The sequence below is a fragment of the Cetorhinus maximus genome, chromosome 6 (assembly GCF_964194155.1).
Source record: "Cetorhinus maximus chromosome 6, sCetMax3.hap1.1, whole genome shotgun sequence".
In the NCBI taxonomy this organism is placed as follows: Eukaryota; Metazoa; Chordata; class Chondrichthyes; order Lamniformes; family Cetorhinidae; genus Cetorhinus; species Cetorhinus maximus.
In genome coordinates, this window is record NC_135884.1 from 26,703,373 (window position 1) to 26,722,784 (window position 19,412).

At 43.2% G+C, this 19,412-nt stretch overlaps 1 protein-coding gene across 1 annotated transcript in view; it reads left to right on the forward strand.

Moving 5' to 3' along the window:
• Positions 1 to 19,412, forward strand: part of fbln2 (fibulin 2) — a 197,464-nt gene that overhangs the window by 37,231 nt on the left and 140,821 nt on the right. Inside the window, exon 5 of the mRNA XM_078543464.1 lies at positions 7,673 to 7,846. Coding sequence (XP_078399590.1) covers positions 7,673 to 7,846 — 174 coding nt within the window. The remainder of the gene's footprint in view (positions 1 to 7,672; positions 7,847 to 19,412) is intronic.

Below are 19,412 nucleotides of genomic sequence, written 5' to 3' on the forward strand. Positions count from 1 at the left end.
CCTCTCCGAGTGGCAATGACTGTCCTGGCCAAGCCTCTGGATCAGGCTCCCTGCCCTGCATTCCTGCATTCCTGCCCCTGGATCTTGGGCCTTGCTCTCTCTAAAGCAACCTCAGCCTTGGGTGACAGTGGTGGCAGCTCCAGCTTCAGAACATGGTCGTGGCATGCCCAGAGTACAGCGAGGAGTGGGGTGGAGCCAGGGTGCTGACGACATAAAAGTGAAAAAGGTGATGCAGGCTCTAAAGGATAAATGCGTTAAAACAAAACTGCATTAAGAGGGGTGACTTAAAGTGAGGGCTTAATAACAGATTCCTGAGCTAGATAAATGCAGCAATGTGTTGACTGTCCTCATACAACCAGTCCAGTAATTCCATTCACTTTTTACAAATATGCTAAAGTGTTTTACAAGTCAATTTATTGCAGTGATGAATGCTTTTACTTGTAACCAAGGTAACAAATAGTTACCATTGCAAAGAAAATAATAGCAGAGAGCGTGAGGTAAGACTGTACATAATTCGATAACATGACAAACTGTGAAAAGGGCATTGAGGGTATAGTTAGGGAATGGGCAGATAAGCGGCAAATGCAGTTTAGTGCAGGTACATTTTGGTAAAATGGAATATAACCCAAACAATAATATTCTCAGTGGAGTGAAAGCACAGTGATATTTAGAGACTAAAAGTAAGAAGGATTGCAAGTGGATAAAGCCATATAAGGGAAAAATGGGATTTTAGGATTTATATTTATCAAGGCTGTGAAGATGAATCTGTAGGAATGGCCATGAAAATCAGTCAATAGGACATATCTCCTGCTGTATTTGTGATGGCCATCATTTTAACTGCTCACTTCATTTAGGGATGGCCAGAAGCAGGTGGGTGCCTCAGCATTGGTTACAAATAGAGACCTTAAGATGTTATTAGGATCTCATTGTGATTTACTTGAGTGGGACAGAAGCCCTACCCAGTGGCAAATTTACTGCGTAAAACTTTGCGGGATTGGCATTGAGCACTAACTGATTGAAAGCACTGTGATATTATGGATTTCCAAGAATTTTTTAGGATTGCTTGTTTCTGTTTTTTGTTTGCCTTACTCACCCTGATTAAACTCTCACTTGACAATGATGCCATTTTTACTTTGTTGCTTTGGATGAAGTAACAGTTGGAGTACGAGATGCAGGAGTGTCGTCAAGTTCAATGGCAAGGGGAGCCTGTTAGAAGAAAACAGCTGAGGGGGACGCAAGGCCTACTTTCTTGGATATGTATGAGGAAGTTGTTGCCGATCCATGTTAGCTCCAAATTCCTGCTGGCCTGGGTGGTCATGCTTTATCAGTGGCTGTACTGAACATTTTCACTTCAGGCTCCTTCCAGGTTATGAAGGGGCACCTCATCCACATCTCCCAGTCCGAAGTGCACAAACGTTGCATCAAGCAGGTTCTGAATGCTCTATTTGCGAAGGCCAACCAGTACACTGCCTTTAATTCCCAAGGATGCCAACAATCAAAGTTAGAGAGGGTGGGGAGTTGCAGCAGCGACTGATTTCCCTCTTGTTCAGGGTGTTATAGACTGGATCCGTGTAGCCAGAAAGGCACACAAAAATTGTGTCAGAATCTTTGGTCAACAGAAAGAGCTGTCACTTAACTCATGTACAATTGGTGTGTGATCAGCACAGAAGGTTCATGCAAGTCAGTCAGTTGCCCTGATGCTGTTATCTTGCAATGCTACTCCAGACTCCCACTCCCACTGCTCTAGGAATGTAAGGGATGCTTGGGGACAAGGACAACCACCTGCATAAATGGTTAGAGACCCCACCTCAACCCCACCTTGCCTGAACAGCTCAGGCACAATCAAAGCCATGAAGCAACTAAGTACGTTATTAAGCAGACGGTTGAAGCAAATGTTCAAGTGCCTGAATATGTTTGGGGTTTCCTACTATAAGACCCACACAAGATCATTATTGTGTGCTGTATGTTGCACAATATAATAGCACGGAGAGGTTGGGGGAAGCAGAACTTTAATCTGATGAGGAAGAATTGAACAAAGGTGATAGAGAAGCAGAGAATGGATGAGGACAATACATGGGCTCAGTTGATAGGGCAGCGCCTCCAGTGACCTGCACTTTCCTCTTTCCTGAAAAGTTACACAAAGTCCCTCTTTATATTAACAGTCCTTGTTTTTCCCTTCACCACTGGCTTAATCATGAACTTAGGAGCATTGAAACAGCAGCTTTTATGTGACTAACATATTAACAGTCCAGACTCAGAAGCTGTAATGAAAAGGGACTGCTCGGTGCTGGAGTCTGTGAGGACATAACTGCAGACTGCAGCACTCCGGCTGCTGCCCTGATAGTACAGCTCAGCTGGCTCTCTGGCATCACAGTGGGTATTGATTGAGGGGCTGTGAGGGAGCAGTGGTGCTGGCATCCTGAGAGAGGGAAACAAGTACTGACCCCAGTGCACCACTGTAGCTCCCATTGAGGCACAGCTAATCAACCCCACTGATCTGAGAAAGAACAGGTTGTCGGAAATGAACAACTCCTTGAAAGCCCTATCTATTTGGTTCACTAGTGTCAACAAAGCAGAGCCCAAAGTGTGGATGGTGACGGAGCTGCCATCAAGGCTAAGACTTTCATTGTGTATGCTTGACTACAGTGTCCCTGGAGGTTGTCACATGCTCCAAGGTTTCTGATGCATGCTTCCTGACACTAAACAAGCTGATACTGAATTTCTCCCTACTTTCTGCCATGATGCTGCTTGTGTGAAGCCATCAATGTACTTTTCATAGCTAGATCCCTGAAGTCCTCCACAGCAGAGCTTGTTTACTGGACTGTATGTTCCTTGGAAATTGTGGAGCGCTGAACAGTGTCTCCTCAGAAGGATTGTCCTGCAGAAGTCCTTTCCTCCGGAGATTTTTGCTTCTGGGAAACACCTAAAGGGAAGTAAAAAATGGCCAAGGCTTAGCCTGACACAGCAAAACTGAACAATAACAGATGACTGGCTTCACAATGCAGCTTGATGTTGTCAAACTGGCTGAATGGCATTTTTATGAAGTAAATGACTTGGGTACAAGTGATAGAGACCTGCTTCAGATAAGTTCCCAGTCTCAACATTTCTAATACGTGCAGTTCTCAAGTTCAGCTGAAGCTTGCTGCTCCAGCCTGGAAAGCAGAATCGAGCTGGGTGTTCAACCTCTGGTCTCACTCCTCTGATTTGTCTTATGCTTCTTTTTCTCCTGCAGAAAGACAGAGCAAGAGTTAGTGAGTGGATACTCAAAAGGAAAATGCATGTATATGGGTCTTTTGCTTGTTAAGCACATACTAAGAGGTTGAAGAAGTAAGATGTAAATAGGATGGGGAAGTTTTGAAGGAAACTTCCTTCAAAGTCATCAGAGGATTATTTTATTCTAAAAAGTCTATTCGTGTGAGAACAGAATTCTGCTAGTGACAAGCAAGAGGTGAGCACATGTTTGCACTGAGAATGAGAGGGTGCTTTAGTGTGCAGTTGTGGTAACTGTTGAAGGATGTGATGTAGAGGAGGGATTTATGCCAGGGGGAAGATGTTATTGTGAGCGATGGAGAAATGAAGAGCTGCTCTTTGCTGCTCTTGTCAGTTCATTGAAACATTTTCTGCAATGAATCCATGTCTTGTGGCTGATGTTCCTAGAGCTGATGATCTCAGCCATTTCTCTTCAGGCCTGGTGTATGTCAGTTGTTGCAATGATTCTGCCACTCATCTGGAAGAATACATATCTGCTCGTCCTTACCTCTTCCACTGAGACCTCCAGGGAGGCTTCGGAGCTCTTGGAGCCTTGCTGTAGCAAATCTTGCTGCAGCAATCTCACAGAACAATCTGCCGGATGGGATTGAAACCTTGCTTTAAGTGGTGCATTTCCGCTTTAAATAGGCCTCTGGGGGCTCGCTGGAAATTACAATCAGTAAATGGGCAAGCTTCCTTCCCATTGCTGATGTGATCGGTTGGGAAGCCCTCCAGTCAGATGTTAATGATCCCTGGAATTAAAATACCTATTATTCAGAGCTGTTTTTAACTTGTACATTGTTTTTGGAGGGTCAGAATTTTAGTGATGTGTCAATTATTCTTCAGAATTTTGAACTTTGTACAAATGAAATGGTATGCATGACTCATTTTGTAACTTGGTAAGATTTCTGTATTAATACGAAGCATATGTAAAAGCCCTTCTGAATACACAATGTAAAATTTCTTAGTCTTTAACTGTTCTCATGGATTTTAACAATATCTTAACTCTTTGGTGTGCTACAACCTTTCTCAGCTCAAGCACTATGCAGTATATAAGACATATTTGAGAGGTGAATTGGGTTTTGGTTAGATAAGACCCATAAACTTCAATAATGAAGCCTGAGATATGCCACAATCCCCTTAATCTCAGAACATGTACATACCATTCTTCTCTTTCCCTCTTTCCAAAACATTGTGACGTTTAGCTGCTGCAATTTATATTTTCCACACAAGGCAGCCAATTTTCTTTAGCAACAGTTGTCACTGTTGCCATCGTGCTAATTAATGTGCAGGAAGAGTATTGTTTAAATAGTATTAGCACACAGAATTCTACTGGATAACCAAAAATGTGTCTCTTCTCACAGTGGAATATTTTAAAGAAAGCTAAAACACTTTGCTGGGAAGATCTGCTTTGGTCGCTAAATGTGGTAACATCAAGAAGGGCATTCAGAAAGAATTGCCTCAAAACTGAACAATCATTTCAAGAGCAAGTATGGTGCAGTGGGATTTAGGGTGGATTCAAATACCAGAGCTTTGTTGTATCGAAGAGTGGCAAATGGAAGACGGAGCCACCTCTGAACATGCGGATACATATAAATAATGGAACGACAAAGTCCCCCAGAACTTCTGCCATTTCTGCCACTATTGCATAAAACATTAGATACATTTATGTAAGATGAATTTCTCTGGGCTGGCAAATCTCAGAGCAAGGATAAACGATAAAGTGGATAAAACTATGGGCAAAGCAGAGGTGAAGTGTATTGCCCACTTTCAATCTCCTCATCTTACTCCCCATCAGCACTGTCTTGCTGTGACTCAGCTAGAGGGGGAGAAAATGAGATTTTAGAATTTTACACAGGTTGCTAGGTACCTTATCAACTGCATCTGATGGCAAGCTATTGGCTTGCATGCCTGAGAGTCCCAAAGCCTTGAATTGCATTGGCGACTGATGGCCTTGGCCACTGGCTCTTCAACTTCTCCAACTAGGATAGATTTGGCTGTGTGCCTCCCAAAGATTGTGTGGTGGTGTGAGTGGCCTTATACAACAGCCACAAATAACTGGTGATTTCCAGTTATTACAGTGGATCTTTTCCTCTGAGGGAGTGTAAAACAGAAAGGGACATGAATTCAACGCTGAAAGTAGGGCACTGTCTCTTGTTATGACAACTCCATTTATTGACTGCGACCTGGGGCTATGAGCTACCCGGCAGGGATATTGGCAGACTTGCTCGAGCATGTTCCTCCATGGTTATGGTGAAGACTAGTATATCACAGTCAAGATAATAAAGGCTGGCACACCTTTAAATAGGGTGCGAGGAATGGTTATAGGGAATAGATACTTTAGCTTGGCTCCTCTGGTGAATTTGTTAAATTTCTTCATGCATTCCAAAGGAGTCCCGGGGGTTGGCAATATAAATCAAACCACCAAAAAGAGAGGCTTGCATTTATATAGCACCTATCACAACCATAGAATATCCCATAGCGCTTTACAGCTAATGCAGTTTTGAAATGTCGTCACTGTTACAATGTGGGAAATATACCAGCCAATTTTCACGCAGCAAACTCTCACAAACAGCAATGTGGTAATAACTAGAAAATTGTTACTGTGATGTTGATTCTGGTTTGAATATTAACAAGGACGCTGGTCTTCAAACAGCACCATTAACTGATCTAAAATGAACAAGGAATGACTGCTGTCAGTAGTGGGCATTTGTGCACAGAATTCTGCACATTAATGAGAGGAAATCCCCTATTCATCACCCCCAACACCTCATCTCCTTCCCTCGGCACCTTCCCATACAATCAGAGGAGGTGTAACACCTGCCCCTTTACCTCCTCCCTCCTCACCGTCCAAGGCCCCAAACACTCCTTCCAGGTGAAGCAGCGATTTACTTACACCTCTTTCAATTTAGTCTACTGTAATTGCTGCTCACAATGTGGTCTCCTCTACATTGGGAAGACACGACACAGACTGATGACCGCTTTGCAGAACACCTTCGCTCAGTCTGCAAGCATGACTCCAACCTTCTAGTTGCTTGCCATTTCAATTCACCATCTTGCTCTGATGGTCACATTTCTGTCCTCGGTCTGCTACAATGTTCCAGTCAAGCCCAACACAAGCTGGAGGAACAGCACCTCATCTTCTGATATGGCACTTGACACCCTTCTGGATTCAACATTGAGTTCAACAACTTCAGACCATGAACTCTTGTCCTCCATTTTGATTCCCCCCCACCCCCCCCCAAGTGCAAGTCTGTATCTTACTCTCATGCTTTTGGTTTCTGACAGCACTGACCTTTTCTCTGCTACTAACACATTCTGCTATTTTGCTTTCAGACAGTGCTGACCTTTATTCAGCTGTTAACACCTACTCTGGACCAAAGCTTTAGATTTTAATACTATCATTACCACTCCCTTTGACTTGTGTTCCATGATATCTTTGTCATTTAATCTCCCCCACCCTCTAACCTAATCCTGACTTTCTATTTTGCTCCACCTGCCCCTCACCACTTTTTCAATAGCATAAAACGCAAGACATTTCTAACTCTCTTCAGTTTTGACGAAGAGTCATATTGGACTTGAAACATTAACTCTGTTCCTCTCTCCACAGATGCTGCCAGACCTGTTATGTTCTTCCAGCATTTTCTGTTTCTTCCCCTATTCATGAATTCTGTCGGATTTCTGTATAGCACCACCAGATTCTCAAAATCATAGCAGTCTGTTACATGTTACACAACTTCCCTGCCACAGTACAAAGCTTATCCATAAGGTGAAATAGAAGGCCCAGTCACAACTATTTGCCGAGCTGGAAATCATGTCTGAAGAACCCTATCTACAGATGGAAAGAGTCTTAAGGCAAAATCTAATCAGTGCAACTTTCATTTAAGTCCCTGTCCTGTTCATATGTGTACAATGAAGTGGGCCAATATACTTTCCTCACCACTGCTTTCTGATACCAATCTCTGCTTCTGTTTTATTCCATCCCAATCCTTAGTGAATACAGGACACAGTTGAAATTTACTGAACCTGTTTTATTCAACCTATTACTGTGAGATGTTCAGTTTATTTCACCCCAGTTCTCACCACATTGTGAAACTCTGCTGCATGTGTCTATTAATACCTAACTCAGCGCTACATTTGATTGATTGCCCAGAACTGAAACTGCAGAAAGAACACTAATACTGTAAGTCCTAAATCCACATGAGGAGGAAACTTTGCAAATAATAAGTAGCAGGTATGAGAAATGACAAGGTTAGAGGTGAGATATAACAAGAGAAAATTGATAAAAGGCTGGTCAAGATCATCGAGTGTGGTGTCAGTTTCATGTGCTTCCTTAAATTACAGTAATAACCTTCCAATCGCTCAATCTTTTCAAGTCACTGTGTGCACAATTAACCATGCTCTTCTCTGTTTAACATCACAGGAAATGCCTTGGAAGAAGAGGCCAAATACTTCGATGATGACCTGGGTACTTCCAGATTCACAACTGCTGCCACTTCGGGATCCACAACTCCTGCTACATCCTCCCCATCTCCATCGTGGCATCTCAATTACTCCAGCACTGGCTCAGAGAAACCCATTGACAAGGAAATAGATGGTATGTTACAATGGGTTTAACTTTGTATGGCATAGCACAAGACTGAGCATGAATACCTGGAAGTGGAAGGGAGGGAGACTGCCATTCCTGCATGGAAGATGGAGAAATGCCTACCCTTGACAAAGAATCCAGGCTTTGAGGGCACAATGTTGCAAATAGAATGGAATCATAAAATTAAAAAAAGCACAGAAGGAGGCCATTGTCCATTGTGCCTGTATCAGCCTTTTGACAGAGCTATCCAATTAAGTCCAGTCCACCACTCCTTTCCATAGTCCAGCCTTTCGTGCATTTATCCAATTTTCTTTTGAAAGTTATTGTTCAATCTTTTCCTTTCAGGAAATGCATTCCAATTTATAACAACTTTCTGTGTAAAAAAAAATGTTTCCACATGTCACCTTTGGTTCTTATGCCAATCACCTTATGTCTGTGTCCTTTGCTAACTAAGCCTTCTACCAACTGAAACACTTTCTCCTTAAAACCCTTCAAGATTTTAAACACTTCTATTAAATATCCCTTTAATCTTCTCTGCTATAAGGAGAGGAACCCCAGTTGGTCTGTTTTCTGCACATAACTGAAGTCTTTCATACCTGATACAAATCTAGCAGTCTCCTCTGCACCCTCTATAAAACCTTGTCACTCTTTCTAAATTATGATGAACAGATTTGGGCCAAACTCCAGCTGGGGCCTAACCAGTGATTGATAAAGGCTTGTCTAGATTCCTTGCTTTTATGATCTATGCCTCTATTTATAAAGCCAACAATCATGTATGCCTTTCTCAAATTTCCCAGATGTGTTCAATGGCTTGTGTTTGCAAACATTTGTTTCTCTGCTCCTATATCCATTTTAAAATTGCATCATTCAGTTCATATTGTCTCTGCTCATTTTTCCTATCAATGTGATTCGCTTCACACTTCTCTGCATTAAATTTAATTTGCCATGTGCCTGTTTATTTCACCAGTCTATAATCATCCAGTGGTCTGATATTATCCCTCATTCACTCCTTACTACATTTCTGAGTTTTGAGTCATCTGAATTTTGAAATGGTGCCCTCTGTACCCAATCCTTTGTCCTTAATATATATCCAAAAGAACAGTGGTCCCAGTCTCAAAGCCTGGAGAAACCACTGCACATTTCCTTTCAGTCTGCAAAACAACTATTCACCACTACTTTCTGCTTTCTGTCCCTTTGCCAATTTTGTGTCCAGGCAAATTACTGTCCCTTTATTCTGTGGGCTTCAATTTTGCTAACAAAGTATGTGAAAAGAATTATGATTGAAGAGCACTGATTATATGTGCAGGCAGTGGAGATGGTTTCCATGCTTACAAGTAAATGATGGAGCAGTCCACTTCACATGTCTATAACACTGTACGAAACTAGTTATGACTTGCAGAATGCCCTGGAGGAAATAACTGTAAAGGACATCTCAGAATCAAAGATATGTAGAAGGAGATAGTAAGATTGGTGGTGGCTTCAGGAGTGGTAGTTATCACTGCTTCAGTTGGTGCCTTGTGGGTCTGGCTGAATAACACACACTCATAGGATTTCTAAGACCTGGTTGGGACTTGAAAGGGTGAGAGCTTTCCCCGGTACCCAAAAATGCCCCAGGAGTTGCATATCTTGTTCAAGTAAATGATCTTTATTATGAGCATGCAAGGAGAAGCCCCACTCTCATGAGTAGGGGTTCTACAGTACAATGTTTGAGCAGTCCATTCATACAGTTAGAAAAAGTTCACTTGACCAGCTACTTCATCATTAATTAGATCTTTCCACCTTATTCCCCTGATCTCATCTTTTCTTAATCACATTGTCATACATCTATCTGTCTCTTTCCCCATCCCCCTACCCCTGCCCCGCCACCAATCTCGTCTCCTCCTGATTACATTTTTAAAAATTCATTCACGGGGTGTGGGCTTCGCTGGCTGGGCCAGCATTTATTGTCCATCCCTAGTTGCCCTTGAGAAGGTGGTGGTGAGCTGCCTTCTTGAATCGCTGCAGTCCATGTGGTGTAGGTACACCCACAGTGCTGTTAGGAAGGGAGTTCCAGGATTTTGACCTAGTGACAGTGAAGGAACGGCGATATGTTTCCAAATCAGGATGGTGAGTGACTTGGAGGGGAACTTCCAGTTGGTGGTGTTCCCATCTATCTGTTGCCCTTGTCCTTCTAGGCGGTAGTGTTGTGGGCTTGGAAGGTGATGTCTAAGGAGCCTTGGTGAATTCCTGCAGTGCATCTTGTAGATGCCAACATACTGCTGCTATTGTGCGTTGGTGGTGGATGGAGTGAATGTTTGTGGATGTGGTGCCAAACAAGCAACTGCTTTATCCTGGACAGTGTCCAGCTTCTTGAGTGTTGTGGGAGCTGCACTCATCCAGACAATGGGGAGTATTCCATCACACTCCTGACTTGTGCCTTGTAGATGGTGGACAGACTTTGGGGAGTCAGGGGGTGAGTAGCTTGTCGCACGATTCCTAGCCTCTGACCGGCTCTTGTAGCCACAGTATTTATATGGCTAGTCCAGTTCAGTTTCTGGTCAATGGTAACCCCCAGAATGTTGATAGTGGGGGATTCAGAGATAGTAATGCCATTGAGCATCAAGGGGCAATGGTTGGATTCTCTCTTGTTGGAGATGGTCATTGCCTGACACTTGTGTGACATGAATGTTACTTGCCACTTGTCAGCCCAAGCCTGGATATTTTCCAGATCTTGCTGCATTTGGACATGGACTGCTTCAGCATCTGAGGAGTCACGAATGGTGCTGAACATTGTGCAGTCATCAGCGAACATCCCCACGTCTGACCTTATGATGGAAGGAAGGTCATTGGTGAAGATGGTTAGGCCTAGGACACTACCCTGAGGAACTCCTGCGGTGATGTCCTGGAGCTGAGATGACTGACCTCCAACAATCACAACCATCTTCCTTTGTGCTACGTATGACTCCAACCAGTGGAGAGTTTTCCCCACTGATTCCCATTGACTCCAGTTTTGCTAGGGCCACTCTCAGTCAAATGCTGCCTTGATGAAGGGCAGTCACTCTCACCTCACTTCGTGAGTTCAGCTCTTTTGTCCATGTTTGAACCAAGGCTGTAATGAGGTCAGGAGCTGTGTGGCCCTGGTGGAATCCAAACTGGGCGTCAGTGAGCAGGTTATTGCGAAGCAAGTGCCGCTTGATAGCACTGTTGATGACCCCTTCCATTACTTTACTGCTGATCGAGAGTAGACTGATGGGGTGGTAATTCGCCAGGTCGGAATTGTCCTGCTTTTTGTGAACGGGACAAACCTGGGCAATTTTCCACATAACCGGGTAGATGCCAATGTTGTAGCTGTACTGGAACATCTTGGCTAGGGGCGCAACAAGTTCTGGAGCACAAGTCTTCAGTACTATTACTGGAATATTGTCAGGGCCCATCGTCTTTGCAGTATCCAGTGCCGTCATCCATTTCTTGATATCAAGTGGAGTGAATCGAATTGGCTGAAGACTGGCATCTGTGATGCTGGGGACCTCCGGAAGAGGCTGAGATGGAGCACCCACTCGGCATTTCTGACTGAAGATTGTTGCGAATGCTTCAGCTTTATCTTTTGCACTGCTGTGCTGGGCTCCTCCATCATTGAGGATGGAGATATTTGTGGAGCCTCCTCCTCCAGTGAGTTGTTTAATTGTCCAACACCATTCACGTGGCAGGACTGCAGAGCTTAGATCTGATTATGGGATCACTTAGCTCCGTCTATCACTTGCTGCTTCTGCTGTTTGGCACGCAAGTGGTCCTGTGTTACAGCTTCACTAGGTTGACACCTCATTTTTAGGTATGTCTGGTGCTGCTCCTGGCATGCCCTCCTGCACTCTTCATTGAACCAGGGTTCATCTCCTGGCTTAATGGTAATGGTAGAGTGGGGGATATGCTGGGCCATGAGGTTACAGATTGTGTTTGAGTAAAATTCTGCTGCTGCTGATGGCCCACAGCGCCTCATGGATGCCCAGTCTTGAACTGCCAGATCTGTTTGAAATCTATCCCATTTAGCATGGTGGTAGTGCCACACAACACGATGGAGGGTATCCTCAATGTGAAGCCAGGACTTTGTCTCCAGAATGACTGTGCGGTGGTCACTCCTACCAATACTGTCATGGACGGATTCATCTGCAGCAGGCAGATTGGTGAGGATGAGGTCAAGTATGTTTTTCCCTCTTGCTAGTTCCCTCACCACCTGTCACAGACCCAGTCTAGCAGCTATGTCATTTAGGACTCGGTCAGTAGTGGTGCTACCGAGCCACTCTTGGTGATGGATATTGAGGTCCCCACCAATCTGTGCCCTTGTCACCCTCAGTGCTTCCTCCAAGTGATGTTCAACATGGAGAACACTGATTCATCAGCTGAGGGATGTATGTAGTAATCAGCAGGAGGTTTCCTTGCCCATGTTTAGCCTGATGCCATGAGACTTCATGGGGTCTGGAGTCGATGTTGAGAACTCCCAGGGCAACTCCCTCCCAACTGTATATCACTGTGCCGCCACCTTTGCAGGGTCTGTCTGGCCGGTGGGACAAGGATGGTAATAGTGGTGTCTCAGATGTTATCTGTCAGGTATGATTCCATGAGGATAACTATGTCAGGCTGGTGCTCTCCTAATTTTGGCCCTAGCCCCCCAGATGTTAGTAAGGAGGACTCTGCAGGGCTGCGATTGCCATTGTTGTTTCTGGTGCCTAGGTTGATGCCAGGTGGTCTGTCCAGTTTCATTCCTTCTTTGTTACTTTGTAGTGGTTTGTTACAACTGAGTGGCTTGCTAGGCCATTTCAGAGGGCATTTAAGAGTGAACTGCATTGCTGTGGGTCTGGAGTCACATGTAGGCCAGACCAGGTAAGCTCTTCCCTAAAGGGCATTAGTGAACCAGATGGGTTTTTAACAACAATTGACAATGGTTTCATGGTCATCGTTAGACTTTTAACTCCAGATTTTAATTGAATTCAAATTCCACCATCTGCCATGGTGGGATTCGAACCCAGGTCCCTAGGCCATTACTCTGGGTCTCTAGATTATTAGTCCAGCAACAATACTATACAACGATACACTACGCCATCTCATCTTTCATATGACTCCCTATCTCACAGGCAAAACTTCTCTCAAGTTTTAGCAGCTTAGGTTTTATGTCAATTATCCCATGATCCCCATTCGTCATTCTCCCCTTACCGTTCTACTTAACCTGTTAGGACACTGATCAGTAGCACCTCAGAGTCTGCACCAGTGAGCTGCAAGACTAATCATGGATGCTGTTCTCTCTCCAAGTGTACCATTAAGCTTGCTTCCTTAAGCCCCCCTTCTAATGTCTTCACATGAAGGAGCTCAAATATGTGTCAGCACACTTAACACTGCAATAGGAAGGCTGGCAGAAATTAGTCCCTCCGTGACCACTGCTCCTCTGAGTTGAAAACAATCACAGATCACTAAGGGTTTGAGGAAACAATCTTAGCCATCTATTGCTCAACTTTATCTTACTTGGGGATCTTCTCGTAGAAATAGCAGAATACAAGCTTGGGCCAGCAAAGTAACTCACCCAGAGGGCAAAGTGCATTCAGAAGTAGTTGTAGATAGATTGAATGGATTTTTTGCCACGTTTTAAATGAATGCTGTTCAGCTTGACCACGTATAATTCTGAATTAATTTATGTATATGCTTCAACTCTTCGGAGTTGAGTGCTGCTAGGGGAAATGTTGGCATTTGTTTTATGAAGGCAATAAGTAGAAGTTTCTCATTTCTGGAGAACAGTTCTGGTGCAAATTTCGCTAATGAACTTGAGGCCAATGGCTAGTGAATCAAAGTGTATTCCAACTCCATATTGCAGTGCCAGCAGTAAAGTCTGCCCTTCAACAAAGTGGACATTACTCTGCCTGTGTGAAAGAGTTAAGGGCTGCACGCTGCCTCAATGAAGCTCCATCAAGTTAGAAGAGACTGTGGCCGACAAATGAGCATATACTTAGAGTGGGACAATTTGGGGTTTTATTACTTAGGCTATCTTTCTGAGTTCTGAAAATGATTTCTCACTTCAGGAAACTACATTCACTCACTTGTGAACTTTCAGGAAGGCATTTTGAACACTGCGTTTAAAAAGAGGATAACATTTTGCTCCGAAGACGGCAGTCCTTTCTTGCTGCACCTAATGAAGCAATACATCATTGCAGTACCCTCAAATGAAGCAATCCTGCTCCTTTGCTTTCTGTCATCCATTCTTGCTGTAACTTTAAGATCTGCTTTCCAGGCCTTCAATGTATTTTGAAACTACTAGCACCAGAGCTGGATACCTGTGTGCAGTGTTTTGGGGGTAAATTGGGATTTAATGGCTAAATCATGTAGTTCAAAGTTGGATTAGACAACTTTTGACATTCAAATTGTTTAAATGACTCACTAGCTGTTAAATCTTAAAAGATTGCAGGTGTTATCATGGGCTATTATTTTTCATATGACTGCTCACAAAATTGCTTTTCAGAAATCAAATATTTTAAAAATGTGCAGTCATGCAATTTCTGGTAGAAGTCCATTTATGACAAAAGGCAACTTGTCCATTTTAAAAGTGACTAATGGGCTTCATGTGTTCAGACTAACTCTTGGGTTTCAAACTAATTCTTAACAGACCTGGGCCCACAGCACAAGCCTCATTTGACATTCACTGGTACAACACCGGCAGTTTCACTCATTATTAGGGTGGCTGATTTGGGAAGTCTAAACATACTCTGAAATTGATGCATTATAGAAGGAGCTTTGCCTTGCATCAAACTATCCTGACCCTGACTAAGCAGCAATTGAGGCAACCACTGAGCCATTAAAGCACTAGGAGTCCTCCTTCACTGCCAGCGGTGGACAGGGCAGGGCTTCTGCTTGCCAGCCTGACCTACATGTGACCTACATTCCCAAATCCTTTGCAGAGAGTGGGTGCTTGCCCCATTTTCCATTTTGGCTGGGCGTCTGCCTCATCGGTAGGTATTTTCCCGTAACTTTGTCACTTTATCAGTTGCGCAGGCTGTTCTAGCCAAAGATTGCTGATTTTCCTAAAAGGCCACAATGTTCTGGTTGCCAAATGCTAATGTCACCTAATTTTCAAATCATGCTGTTCCATCAGTTTCTGCTGGGGGCACTTATCATTTTTGGCTCTATTCCACCACGGGTGCTTGGGGTGGGCGCAAAGAAAATGAAGCTGACAAGATTTCTGGTGGGTGTTATCATTCCCCTAGTTCTGGTTCTTCTGTTGTCAGCACGTAACATCTACCACACTTCTGGAGGAACTTATTCTCCAAAAGAAAAGGTGTGGAGACCTGAGAGGAAGGGGCTCTACTTCAAATCCCAGCCTTCTTACCCTGTCTCCTATGGTAGCTGTGTCTCCCTAGGCCCAGGAATTTCATGGGATAGTATTCCATCTCTCAGCATGAACTTCCTTCCCTTCAATGAGCACAAAATCAATCTTCAATAGCAAATTTTTTTCACAGATTTTTCCTGGAATTTTGTAATGCTGTAGAACAACGATGAACAATTACCTTGTGAGCCTGCTGTGGTTCACAGATATGCAAATTTTGAAGATTGCAATGTGAACAAAATGAAAATCCATTGTCCAAATTCAAATCTGTAGCAGTTCACTGCAGTTACGTTTGTCTGGGTGGTTTAATGTGCTGAAATGTGTATTATTCATGTGTTCCAAATAATTTATTCAGGGTACAAAATTCTGGCACCTGCTTTCTACATGGCGTTGATTAATGCCACCTAAGTTTCAAATAAATAAATTAATGGCTTCTAATTTTTCAGTCCTGTCACCTAATTAGTGACTAACAAGCACATGACAACACACTGCAAAATGTTATTATTTTGATTCTCCCGTATATACTCATTTATAAGGTAACCACTATATACAATAATCCACATTACAAAAGACAGCAAGTTGTATTCCACCACATTTTCAACTCTTTTTTTGCTTCTGTCCAGTAGTGGCCTTCTCTCTTCTTTCTAATAAATAACAACGTTTAAAATAGCATCTGTGCTTCCTGCTCTCCTGTCTTCGTGCACTTTGGTTATAGTATGTGGTAGCTGGTCAACACTAAAATTATACTTTCTACTTTTATAAGGCTCATTCCAAAAGATTGGGAAACTTGATTGTAAAGCATGTTGAACTGGTTGTTGCATTGCTGCAATTGTGCAACATTTTTTTCTGGGGAGTGTGTGCCCCAGCTACTGTCATAATCCTTATTCAAAATAAAATGACCTTCATACTTGCACCATTAACTTGGGGCATAAATTTCTTGTCGATATGCAAGTATAGAAAACTGGTTGTAGGCTATACTGCTAAGTTACTTGTTCTCCTGTAAATTAAGCCAATTGAACATCAATGTGTTACTGAATCATTCTAAATATTGCATTTTGAAAGGCAAATCTCATTTTGTATAATGCTGCACTCCTCACTGAGACACGAAGTGCATGAGCTAACTGTAGGCTGGTAGGCGCTTGAGATGATATGAGAGGACTGTCTGTAGCTAAGAATTTGGCTCTTGCTTAACGCATCCCATAGTGACATGCCTGAGATCAGAGGGCAGAACTGGCACCTGTCTGCTACAACGTGAAATTTTGATTTAAATTCTTTTTTGACGAGTTTTGATTGCGTTGGTTGATAATTGGCACAGTGGAAATGGCAAATAACAAATTATCAAGAGGCGTATTTAAAACTACTGGTGCTGGTAGAGTTAAGCTTCCTGATACTTGTAAAATATAGTTAAACCTACTGGTAGATTTTCTGATCTGTCCTGTTGTAAAAGCAATGGTATAAATTTATATTATTCCATATAGCCTGAAAGTTTAACTTTAATGAAGCAGTTCAGATTTAAGCATAGCGACAAATCCAAACCTGATGACAATTATTAAGTGCCTCCATTTTCAATAGTTACCTTGAAAGGTGAATTCTGACACACAATACAGAAGGGCAACAGAAGCTGTTGGTTGATCCAACAATATTTTATATAGTAATGTTTATAGATTTTATTATTTCCTGGGCTTTTATTTGACACAATGATGAATAGATTTCATTGTTGCTGCAAATAAGGTTCAGCTTGAATTGTAGGAGGTTTGTGCCTCTGTTGAGATTTTCCAGTTTGAGATGCATTAACTCTTTCATAGTAGAAGAACCCGCCATGATAAATATATATTAAAACCATCAAATATAATTTACAATAGTCAAAAATGTTGTTGGTTTTTAATTACATTGTGTTTGTCAATTTTTTTCATTGGTTTTTCCATACAAATATATACTTCTATTATTGTTTCTGTAAGTTGGAATTGCTAAATTATTTAAATATTGGCATATAGAAGGAGACTATTCTTAAAAGGTAATTTATCTTAAATGGTACAACTGGTGATTAGAATTTACTCAAGAACTTAAAGAGCAATGGAAAAAAGCCTATTTGTTTAATTATTTTAAGCAGTTTGTGTACCAAACGTTCTTTTTATTCATTCATGGGTTATGGGCATTGCTGGCAAGGCTAATATTTATTGCATATCCCTAACCACCATAATTGAGAATCTGCCTTTTTGAATTGCTGAAGTCTGGTTGGTAACAGTGCTTCCTTGGGGAGTTCCAAGACTTTGACTTGGTGATGAAGAATGAATGGCAATATATTTCCAAGTCAGGATAGTATGTGACTTGAAGGGGAACAGTGTTCCCATGTGCCTGCTGCCCTTGTCCTTCTACCTTGTGGCAGTTACGGGTTTGGAATGTGCTGTTGAAGAAGCCTTGGTGAGTTGCTGCAGTGCATGGTGCTGCTGCTATTATGTGCTGGTGGCGGAGGGAGAGAATGCTTAAGGAGTGCCAATCAAGTGGGCTGCCTTGTCCTCACTTGTGCCTTGTAGGTGGTAGAAAGGCTTTGGGGAGTCAGGAGGTGAGCCATTTGCCACAGAATACCCAGCCCCTGACCTGTACTTGTAGCCACAGTATTTATGTAGTTGCTCCAGTTAAGTTTCTGGTCAGTGGTGATCCCCAGGTTGTTGATAGTGGGGGATTCGATGATGGTAATGCCATTGTATGTCAAGGAGAGATGGTTGGATTCTCCCTCATTGGGAATGGCCATTGCCTGGCACTTGTGGGGCGCAAAAGTTACTTGCCACTTAACAGCCCACGCCTGGATGTTGTTCAGGTGGTTGTGCGTGGAGGTATTGGCTGCTTCATTTTCTGAGGAACTGAATACTCTACAATCATCAGTGAACATCCCCACTTTTGATTGAGGGAAGGTCATTGATGAAGGGGCTGAAAATGGTTGGGCCTAGTGACACCACCTTGAGGAACTCGAGTCCTGAGACTGAGGTGATTGGCAACTACTGCCATTTTCCATGCAGCTAGCCATGACTCCAGCTAGCTGAGAATTTTCCCCCTGACTCCCATTGACTCAGCTTTATAGGGCTCCTTGATACCACATTCAATAAAATGCTACCAGTCTGTACACTCGATGTAACAATGAAATCAGTATTAACTTTAGGATGAGTCTTGTAATACTATGCATAACATATCCTTTTGGCAGGAAAATTCAGTCTTGTATGTCCAAGTGGAGGGGAAGTGGTGGCATAGTGGTATTGTCACTGGACTAGTAATCCAGGGAGACACAATGTAATATTCTGGGGAGCTGGGTTCGAATCTCACCACAGCAGATGGTGAAATTTGAATTCAATAAAAAATCTGGAATTAGGGGGAGAATTTTCTCTCCATCGGGCGGGGGGTGGGTGGGGTGATGGTTGGGCAGGATCGGGCGTGGTTGCGTGCCGTCATTTTACGTGCACCCAGAAGCACTGGGCGCTCCCTGTGCGGGCGGGGGGAATAGGCTGAGTCGTGGCCTGTGCTCTTTCGCACACGTGCGCGAAAGAGCGCAGAAATCTCCCTGAGGTACAGAGCTACCTCAGGGAGACTAGTTTGATTTTTAAAAATTTAAATAGAGGGAAAAAAAATTTTTAAGCATGTCCTCTCATGTGACAGTGTCACGTGAGCTGGGAGATATCCATGAATTTTATTAAAAATTTTTATTCAAGTTTAAAAGCCTTTATGAAACCTCATCCTGCCTGTGGATGAGGTTTCATGATAAATGCAAAGGCTGCCTGGGCTCTTCACCTGCCCACCAACCTTAAGGTTGGATGGGCAGCTCAGTTAAGTATTTTAATTGGTATTTAAATGGCCTTAATAGGCCTTTGATAGTTTGGCGGGTGTGCAGCCGGCTCTGGTGCCTGCCCGCCGAACTGAAGGTCTGAATGATGCGCGGTGACATTGGGATGCAGGCCCGACATCACCGCGCATCATTTTACATGTCGGCGAGCGGGGCCCATCCCCGCTCATCAACCCAAAGATTTTGGCCTGTAAGTCTGATGGTGATGATGACCATGAAACCAGTGTCAGTTGTTACCTGGTTAACTAATGTCCCTGAGAGAAGGAAATCTGCTGTTCTTACCTGGTCTGGCCAACATGTGACTCCAGAACCACAGCAAGGTTCTGAAGAAGGGTCATACGGACTGAAAACGTTAACTCTGTTTCTCTCTCCACAAATACTGTCAGACCTGCTTGGGTTTTCCA